General features: G+C 31.3%; 1 protein-coding gene and 1 long non-coding RNA gene across 3 annotated transcripts; one reads left to right on the forward strand and one right to left on the reverse strand.

Annotated features, from left to right (window-relative positions):
- Positions 1-453: 453 nt before the first annotated feature.
- On the reverse strand, positions 454-3854 carry LOC106771614. 2 transcript variants are annotated; one of them, XR_002669409.1, is made up of 3 exons: positions 3146-3854; positions 2975-3068; positions 454-923 (listed from the first exon to the last, which is right to left on the reverse strand). It is a non-coding gene; the product is annotated as an uncharacterized LOC106771614 (long non-coding RNA). The 2 variants fall into 2 exon arrangements; XR_001376489.2 differs by lacking the exon at positions 454-923 and adding an exon at positions 2046-2384.
- Positions 3855-6741: 2887 nt separating this feature from the next.
- LOC106770169 (disease resistance RPP13-like protein 4) lies at positions 6742-9006 on the forward strand. The gene is made up of 2 exons (XM_014655991.2): positions 6742-6786; positions 7242-9006. The coding sequence occupies exon 2, from the start codon at positions 7246-7248 to the stop codon at positions 9004-9006; it is 1761 nt and encodes a 586-aa protein (XP_014511477.1). The 5' UTR covers positions 6742-6786; positions 7242-7245.
- The last annotated feature ends 1599 nt before the right edge of the window (positions 9007-10605 follow it).

Raw genomic sequence — 10605 nt, forward strand, 5'->3', positions numbered from 1 at the left:
GTCAAATATTCCTTAAATTTAAATATTTATTCAAAAATTGACGTCATATATCCCCTTCGACGTGAATATTACGTCAAATATCCTCTACGCCGCCATCAACGTTACGTTAGTTCCCCCGATCATTGGACGAAAAAAATTTCTTTAAAAGTAAATATTTATTCAAATATTGGACGACAAGCTCTATTATGAACGACGTACCTTAACGTCGATCTACATAATAGACGTTAACTTTACGTCAATTACATCCGTATTCAATGTAAAGGTGTTTGATTAACATCACCCGATATTATTTGACGTAAATTTACGTCACTGGCTATAATGTCGCTAGGAAATGTATTGTTAAAAATATTAGAACTAATATTTTATTCCCTTTTAAGGAGCAACATTCTCCAATAATAAAAATATAATTGTAAATTAAATTATGCTAAATTCAATTCCACCGCACCAACCACATTTAACAGAAAATTATTTTATAACTCATGATCAGAACAACTCATAAATAGGAGTTCCCGAGAAAATTATTTTACAACTGATAAGGTAATCAGAATTTGACATTAAATAAATTCAGAGGATTCACTAATAGCTACCTATCTTCAACTCCTCTTTTAATCCATAGGCTGCAGACCTCTGGCATTTGAACTGAGTCCTGAATATCTTTAAACAAAGACTCTTGAAGAAATTCAATCTTTTCAATCAACTTGAAAAATTCAGGCACACTCATTCCATGAAAAGCATTCCTCCTCATTTCGGAAGAAACTGGTTTTGTTGGCAAACTTGAATCATCAACCCCAGATGTTTCCTCCTCTCCATCGGAACCAACATTGATACCCTGTTGATAGAAAGGTTGGACAGATAAGGACTGAGTCTGTTTCAGCAATGGACACCGCTTAACATGTCCTTTGCGATTTTGCTCAAGCACCGAGCTACCAAATGTTGAGAAAGAGCTCAAAAATTAAAAGCATCAACATAAGTTGATACACAGAAGAAAAAATAAATATACTTTAAATTCTATATATAACTAACTATATAAAAATATAAACATGCAGTTGAATTTAAATCATTGAATTCTATGAATTTCGGAATAAAAAATAAATATACTTCATTAGTAATTATAACTAACTAGCTTCACTACTTTAATTGGTCTTGATAAATTAATTATTTGTTTTTTTATGAGTCAGGAAAGAGTGTTTGTAACAATCATTTACTGTTTCTCATCTTCTTATGAATTTTTCTTTATCAAAAACAACAGAAGTTACCTACTCTGTCAAATTTGAAAAAAGAGAACACCAATATTTTATTCACAATATGCAATTTTATAAAACAAGAACATTACAAAATGTAAGTTAAGAATCGTCAAAAATTAAATTCTAACAATGTATAGAACATTGAACTCATGGCAACTTTTGTGAGTTCAACAAAACATACCCAACTAGTAAGCTCCTTTACAGCAAGTTTGCATACATCCTGAATGGCAGTCAGGATTGAAAGATGAGCAGAGACATGGCTGTTGTTTGATGCATTAATGTTGTTTTATCAATCAATGTCGTTTTAGCAATAGAAATGAGAGAGAGGATGTTGTAGGCCTTGGATGAGAAGACAATCATGGTTGTTGCTAGTGTAAAGAGAGATCTGCGTCTGTTATAGTATTTCAAGGTTGTGAAAGGAGTAGTTGATAAGGTAGAGAAAATGTAGAAAAAATGTGGAGATAGTAGGATGTAGAAGTAGTAATTGGAAGAAGTGTTGTAGTTGTCTTAGTTGTTGTAGATGTTGGCTTCTTGTCTACATACATCAAATGGTAGAGTTCATGGGTATTTATAGACCCATAGAATATTCTAGAACATGCTAGCCATAACTTATGTGGAATGTTCTAGATTTTTACCTATGTAGAATATTATTGATTTTTCTTCCTATATCTTAGACTTTTCTACAATATTCTAGAACTTATGTTACATTTCTTTTCTTCTATCTTAGGAGTTTATACATTATTCTAAAATTTGCATTACACTTTAATAGCGTCGTGATGGTTACAGTTTTATTGGAAAAAAAAATACTGTTTCAAAACTAGGCACCTCAACAACACAAGTTTAACACTTTTTGTCTGAAAGCAATGTAGAAAAATGAATAAAAAAGATACATACAGACATAAATTAATATTTTAAAAAATATAGTTCAGGCTAAAGAATACCTTTTGTCACTTTAGGAAGAAGACAAACTTGTGGCGTAAGATTATAACCAATGGCACACTGCTAACTGTAGTTCTAAGCACAAATGACGAGTTTGGCCTATAAATGAATGGTGATTCCGACAAAGCAGATGAAGATTGCAAAGGCCTTGTAACTTTGGATATAGACAATAAAAAACTTATTCATGCATTGATTATGACCCTGTTTGGATATACTTTCCATCAAGAACTCACAACAGAAGAAAATAAAAATACAAAATAAATCAAACTTCTTTTATAAGTTAAAATCAACTTATGTACTTAGAAACTACCTCATTCAACTTCTCCCAAAAGTTAATTTTAATTTATGGATGAAACGTAATTCATTTACTTTTTATATTTATATATCTTCTTTTGTTTTTGTTTCTGTGTGCGTGCACATAAAAGGTATATATTCCAAACCAGCAGCCAGAACCTGACCCTTTTAAGGTGGAAAAAATCAGGAAAGTGGTAAAGGTTCTCCTAACAAAGCTTTATCCATAAATTCAGGTAGGAATCAAACAATGTTAGTACATATAAGAAACGTGATCACCTACCAGCTATGCTTGACCTTTAACTGACAATTTCTTGAGGACGAGCGCTAGAACCATTAGAACACATTTTTTTTTCTTCTGAATAAATTCTAACTATGTAGAAACATGTTTTTAGGAATTGCCCCATCTTCTCATTGCAGTTCTCTTTGAAGTTTCACAACAAAACATTAAATATGTAGCCTAACCATAACCATGATAAACATTAAGATGTGATAATCACCTTTTATCAATTCTACAAGTGAGATTCCTGCTAACATATTTCTCAGTTCTGCATCAGTCATCTTATTCTGTGTGTAACCATAGATGGTGAAGTGCTGCCAAAAGTCAAAGCATCAGCTCAATCCAAACACAAAAGAAATAAATAAATAATACCATCCCATCAAAATCCAACCTTAAGGACACAATCCTCAGAGTAAATTTGATGGAAGACGCCTGAGGAGAAGATTTATTGGAGCTGTATGATCGTGAATCAAACATCCTCAAGCTTCCTCGTACATAGAAACGCAGCGAAATTTGACGAAAACTCAAAGAACCTTAAAATGGATCGAAGAAGCGAAGAAGAACAGTGAAAACTCTAACTGGACGCAAAACTGAAATCGAACTCACTGTAACACAAGAAGCTAGGATTTGAACGGTAGAAAACCCTAGAAACACGAAGAACCCTAAAATGGACCATTGGAAACCTAGAAAGGGGGAAACATAAAATGAACCGATTGATCGGTGCCAAATGGAGATTGAACGGTGAGAATGATGATAATCAAAGGATCAATCGATAGAATGGTGTTTAATTAGTGGGAAAGGTGGAAAATGAATTTTAATCGCTGAAAACAAAAGGAAAGGTGAAATGGAAGAGAAACCCTAACAAAGTATAAGATTTGGTGTTGGAGGAGACGTGCAAGGTAATGAAGACTATGATGGTTCGGTGAAAAAGAAATACCTTGAGACGCGAAATGTGGTTGAAGAGAAATGATGTTCTTTGAAGAAAGAATGTAGACGCAACGAAGAATTGATAGAAATGAAATGAGTTTGGGTGGGCTTCGGTTCGTAAAAGACCGAAGCAGTAGGGCTTTGTCGCAGAGGGTTATGCTTCAGTTTCATAAATAACCGAAGCAGTAGAGTGTATAGGCTTCGATTCCCACTGAACCGAGGCGTATAAGTTGGTCTTAATTAAAAAATCGTCATCGTATTTTAATATGCTTAGGTTTTGTGAAAACCAAGGCATATTAAGCGCGTTAAAAGATTTTTTTTTACTAGTGTTTTGCCATTGTCGGAAACCAATGCCTTCAAACTTGTCTAATTTGTGAAAATTTGCAAACATCTCAGGAATTGTTGTTATCTTAGAGAAGATATTGTTTTTAGACAGTTGATCCCAAAGTTCTTTTGTAGAATCCATATATTGATATATGTTAAATAAAGGATCAAACATACCGTTTAGAATGTGACCACAACAAACATAATCATCAATGTCCCATTTGTTCCTTTTTCGTTGTTCCTCCAATGTTTTGGTTTCGCTTTCTTTGGGTTGCAGAGAACTTAGAACATATGTCACGTTTAGAGCCAGGAGAAGGAAATGCATATTTTTTTTTTTCATCATGGGAAACCAACGCCTTCAAACTTGTCTAATTTTTGAAAGTTTGCAAACATCTCACAAATTGTTGTCACCTTAGAAAATATATTGCTTTTAGACTATTGGAACAATTTTCCAAGAACTTAAGGAAACAAGATGAACAACAATGTAGACTTGATATAATCTTCTAGGCATAAATACACACTTTCCTAAAATAAATATTCTGTCCCTTATTAGAGTGAAGGGATCACGAAATCTGCTTTTGAGATACTAAAAAGAAATACAACGATAATACTCACTCTTAGTATTAACGTCAAACAAGAATAAAATTCTCACGAATTGATTTGTGTGTTAAGTGAATGACAGAATGTAGAGAAAAGTCTCTCAAGTCTCTACTTTCAATATAGCACATGATCCCTTTATATAGATGTTGATCAGACATCTTTCAAATCGAAGAGATACCAGATTCTAATTAGTTACATTTTTTCATGAATGGTAACTTTTCATAAATAATTGTAACTTTTCATGAATGGCATTGTAACTCTTCATGAATGAATGTAACTCTTCATGAATAATTGTAACTTTTCATGAATAATTGTATCTCTTTATTAATCTGAAAACTATCTCTAATACTCTTAGATTCCAACACATACCAAATCTTTAAGGGAATTGTCTCATCTATGTTGTGTTTGATTTGCTGATAGAGAATCATAATATACAAATAATGATAAAACAAAAATAGTTATTCGTTGCTTCGAAAAAATATGATCATATTGCAGAAATGTGCCTTGTTTGATCTCTTATTTTACCATAAATTCTCATTGGAGTGAAGGGTGTGATTATTCATGTCCTTGCATGGATTTAACCTCCTAATAATCTTAACCTAAAATATACAGAGAATTCTAAGGTTAATTAAGTGTATATGATTTCATTCAGTTAATTTAATCATCAATTACTGTAAGAGTAGAACTTATGTTGAATGTGTTTTGGAAGGTGGCAATGAAGAAAGAACTTCATTTTCATTTAGCCTGTTCGGATGACAAAAACTAACTATTTGTAGAGGAATAGTATTGGATTTTACTATATACAAATCAACTTCTTTTATTCAATTTGAGTGGAATGTATTGGATTTTACTCCTCAAAACCTTTTATCAAAATAAATTGTTATTCTAAAACAATAACATTATTCACGAAAGGGTATGAGATTATCAACAAGTTATGATTACAGAATATGTAATTTATGCATATCAATGCTCTCAAATCTCTACTTACTCCTTTGATCATCAGTCTTTCACAGCATCCACTCCTCACCAAAATAATCATCATGTAACTGTAATTATGTACGGTTGATGTTGTTCTTTCATTAAATTGGATTTTTATTTTGATTATGATTATTTAAAAATTGGAAAATATTTTTTTAACAATTTTATTTTACTTTTTTACAATAAATTATATAATAACTTATTGGTCCATTTTAAATATACAAGCCAATAAAACAATAATTCATAATTTATTATGAAAAATTGTTAAAAAATATTATTAACATAGTTCTTACAATTTATTCAAAAGTAAATAATGGAAGTTATTTAGAAGTGTAAGTCACAAAATCCACTTTATCTGACACTAAATCGAACATTTTGCTTTGACTATGAGCTATAAGATTTTCAATTTACTGAACTACTTTTGTGACGGTAACTGTGACCTCATCCACAATATTTTTCCACAATTTGCTGCATATTAAAGATTTGTAGCTAAATTATAACTACAACTAAAAATAATAATTTATTTATGAAAAATAAAAAAAATACTATTCATATACTTAAATATTTAAATTAAAATAATTATATTTCGTATATATATATATATATATATATATATATATATATATATATATATATATATTAATCTAAAAAAGTTTGAAGGTCCTAAGAGCTGTTAAAGCGATAACATTTTATGCAAATAACAATTATAACGATAATGATGAAGACAATCATGTGACAATTATTTCTAAAATCTTGAAAGTTTCTATTAAATTTGCAAATGATGACTTAATAATTCGTCTTGAAGAACAAAAATGGGAAGTGATTATATAAATCTAGAGTTTGTGATGTGGTTTTAACTGTACTTCTCTTCAGATTCTTTTAACATCATTCTTGGGAGAAGGTATCTTCAGGAGTTACTGACAAAACCAAACTTTTTGGGATCATTAAAATCGAAGGTACTCAAAGAATAACATGAAACTTTTGTGGTGTAATTCCTTCCTTCAAGTGATACTAAAACTGGAAAGTATGATGCCATGATTTAGCTTCCCTCCCTATCAAGTATACTTTCCTTCAAAACTATCCTTAACTATGTTGTTTTTGACTCGTTTAAAACATCTTAACTAATTGAGATTGTACTATCTACAAGAGGATTATCTTCCATAAAGTTTTCCTTCTCTTGAAATTCTTCCTGGTGTTTGTATGGTGAGATGTACCTTGAGTTCTCTTTTGTTGTTGCTTTTCATAATATATATATATATATATATATATATATATATATATATATATTTATATGTATATATATTTATGTGTATATGTGCATTTGTTTCTTTGAAATTGATTATAATTTGTTAACGTCCAGTTTTCAATCATATATTAACTTGGATTGCTGCTATTTTCTAAAATCATTAGTCTGACGAGGTTACCTAGTGGACTGAATACATTCCTACATCAAGCTTCTTCTTTTGTCCCAATTATTTCAAAGGTTAAATTCCATTTTGTTATTCACATTAATCAGAAATAATAAACTTTTATATGTTTCTTCAAATGAGGGTCATAACTCCATATAAATCAAATTTTCATTCCTGTCGAAACAAAAAAATAGAATTTTGAAAGTAGGAAAAAATTGGGTGACCTTGTGTAAATTTGTTTGTTTGTAGTAAAATGTCGATTCGAACAAACAAAATGAAAGCAGTAGCTGTGTTGATGAAGCAGTTGACGACATCAAGGAGGAAATTCCATGAAAGGGGAAGAGATGAATCATTTGATGGGGAGTTGGAAAAGTTGCGGTTGGTTCTGAATAATATAAAGGATGTGTTTGTGGAAGTGAAGAAGAATGAAGAAAATCTGCTTGACACATTAGCAGAGGTGTATGACTATCTTCACAGGTTAGACCACAAGAAGCTGCACCAAGGCATGAAGGACATTTGCAACAGGATCAAATGTTCTGCTCGCAATTTGCTCCCAAAGCTTGATTTTGATGAGTCAAAAAAGGAGGAAATATTTCACTCATCAAAAGAGTTGCTGCAGCCACGTGAGACGAGTTGGTCTTTGAGAGATTTTGCCTCATCAGAAGGTTACTTGTATTCTCTCTTAGTTTTCCCTAAAAATGCTGTGATAAGGAAAAGGAATGCAATTAATTTGTGGATTGGAGAGGGTCTGCTTAAAAATACAGGGAACAAAACAACAGAGGAATTGGGTAATGATGTGATTCGTACTCTTTTGAAATTTAATTTGATTGTAAGCTATGGTAATGGAAAGTGTCCCCTTGTCAATAAATTTCAAATTGTTCCTAGCATTCGCAATCAAATGGAGGGAGGTTTCTCAATAATAAATGTAGATCATCCAGGAAATAAACTGGCGGCAGGTTTCTCGGAAAGAAATGTAGATCATCGAGGACAATATTTTATACCAAACTTGGATTTTGAAGGTACAACAGAGCGGTTAACGCTTGAGCGAAAAAAAGTTACACTTGGCGGAGGGGATTGGTATTTTAGTGATCGTCCTTTGTGTACTGTTTTTAATATTAGTGCAAGTTATCTGAATTTTAGACCGCAATGGGTCACTGAATTGAAGAATTTAGAGGTGCTTCAACTTGGGCGTTGGCAAGATTCACCTTTGCATCACATTGAAGTTGGGAGTGAAGAATTATTGAAAGAGTTAAGATATCTACAGAAGTTGAAATATCTGAGTCTGCGTGGGATATCAAGAATATTCGAGCTTCCATCCTCCATTGTTGAACTTGAGAGTCTACTAATTCTTGATCTGAAAGCATGTCATAATTTGGAAAGACTACCTAATGATATTTCATTAATGACAAATCTGACACATCTGATTATGTCTGATTGTTGCTTACTGGAAAGCATGCCAAAAGGGATTGAGAAGCTCACTAATCTCCAAGTACTCAAGGGATTTTTAATAACCACTTCTGAAAAGACTCCTTGCAAAATATCAGATCTTGTTAATAATTTGAGAAAACTAAAGCGACTCAGCATACGTATAGGAAGTGAGGCCGTGATCAAGGATGGGGAGTTTCAAAGTTTGGCATCCTTTTCAGCACTTGAACATCTCAAAATATCTTGGAGTGTGTTTGATCCAAGATATGCTAACATTTCTATCCATTTGCCAACAGATCTGAGAAAGTTACATCTTGAATGTTTTCCTGGAAAGAGTCTTCCACCAAGTCTTGAACGTTCCATGACGAGGCCACGTGAGATAAATATAACTGGAGGAAAACTGGAAAGTATAGATCCTAATATTATATTACTCTACAAAGTGGAAATATTGCGTCTGAAGTACCTTGAACACTTGAAAGTCGACATAGACAATTTGAAAGCATTCATTCCTAAGCTGAAATATGTAGAAATTAGAAAAATCCAAAACCATTCATACATTGAGCGTGCATATGAATATGATTCTGATTAGAATGATGGTAAAGTTCATTCGGAAAATATGTATACTTATTTTGTCCTTTCAATAGTTGTGATTAATGTACACTATACTATATATATATATATATATATATATATATATATATATATATATATATAAAGTAAACAAAGGTTGAAAAAAATAAATAATCAATAAACCTCTCTCTCTCTTCCTCTCTCTCCCTCCCTCCCTCTCTCTTTTTCTTTCTCCATCTTTATCTCTTGTTCACATATTTTATTTCATATATAATTTTAAATTATTCAATAGTAATAATATTAGAGGTCAATCATTTTAAATGATTCAATAAAAAAATTAGAATATACATCAATTAAATGCGTATAACACATGTAAGCTAATACGTTAAAATTACATCATGATAATATTTTTCAAACATTTCACAAAACGGAAGTAATAAACATATTACATTTTAAAAACTGCAAATATAAATAAAGAAAAAATAACACCACGTAATTTCCAAATTTCATTGCTCATTTATCAATTTAACACCCTCTATGTTTATAATTACATAAGTAGCCTTACTACAAAAATATCATATTATAATTACATAAATAGCCTTACTTGGTATATAAAAAAATGTATCGAATAAATAAAAATAAAACATTCTTACATTCAAAATTTATTGATAAATTGATAAAATTAACAGTGAAATCAAAGTTTAAAAATTTTCTATTATTATTTTTTATTGGTTTAAACCATTTAGTTGTCCCTATTTTTGGGAGGTTTTTCCATTTTGATCCCATCTTATTAGAATCACCAATTGAGTCCCTATAAGTGTTAATTTCAATCAATTAAGCCCCTGCCGTTAAATTTAGTTAACGGGGTTAACTCTTTTGCACAGCTGGAAGGATGACCGGTTAATTTCTGTAAACGTGGCCTATTTAGAGTTGAAACGTGGCATGAATTAGAGTTGAAATTGATTGAAATTAGCACTTATGGGACTTAATTCATGCCACATTTCAACTCTAAATAGGCCACGTTTATAGAAATTAACAGGTCATCCTCCCAGCTGTNCAAAAAAGTTAATCTCGTTAACTAAATTTAACGGCAGGGGCTTAATTGATTGAAATTAGCACTTATAGGGACTCAATTGGAGATTCGAATAAGACAAGGATCAAAATGGGAAAACCTCCCGAAAATAGGAACAACTAAATGGTTTAAACCTTTTTTATTTTGTTCATTCATTGTTGTGCATCTTGTTCTCATGTAATATAACTTTTGTCCCATGGTTTCCGTACAAGCAACACATGTGTATATGGAAGAAGCAACATAGTAATTAACTTTGTATCTACAAAGGGTACTCATCTTAAGTGAAAGTTAATGTTTTGAGTAATCAATATTTTTCGCAGAAGTCTATTTAAAGAGGGTTGCATGAAGAGTAAAAAAGTACAAAAATTATTGTTTACTCTTACGATTTTTTTTTTCTCTCAAACTTGCATCCTCTAGACTTTCTTTTTGAAAAAGAAAAGCATTCTACAAGTTTTCATATATTATTTGTATTGAACCTCTCAAAGAGAGTTGTCTTCTATACTTGTTTTACAAAAACATTTTGTTGTTCAAAAGTAAATTAAAATA

This window comes from Vigna radiata, chromosome 8, assembly GCF_000741045.1.
Source record: "Vigna radiata var. radiata cultivar VC1973A chromosome 8, Vradiata_ver6, whole genome shotgun sequence".
Taxonomy (NCBI): domain Eukaryota; kingdom Viridiplantae; phylum Streptophyta; class Magnoliopsida; order Fabales; family Fabaceae; genus Vigna; species Vigna radiata.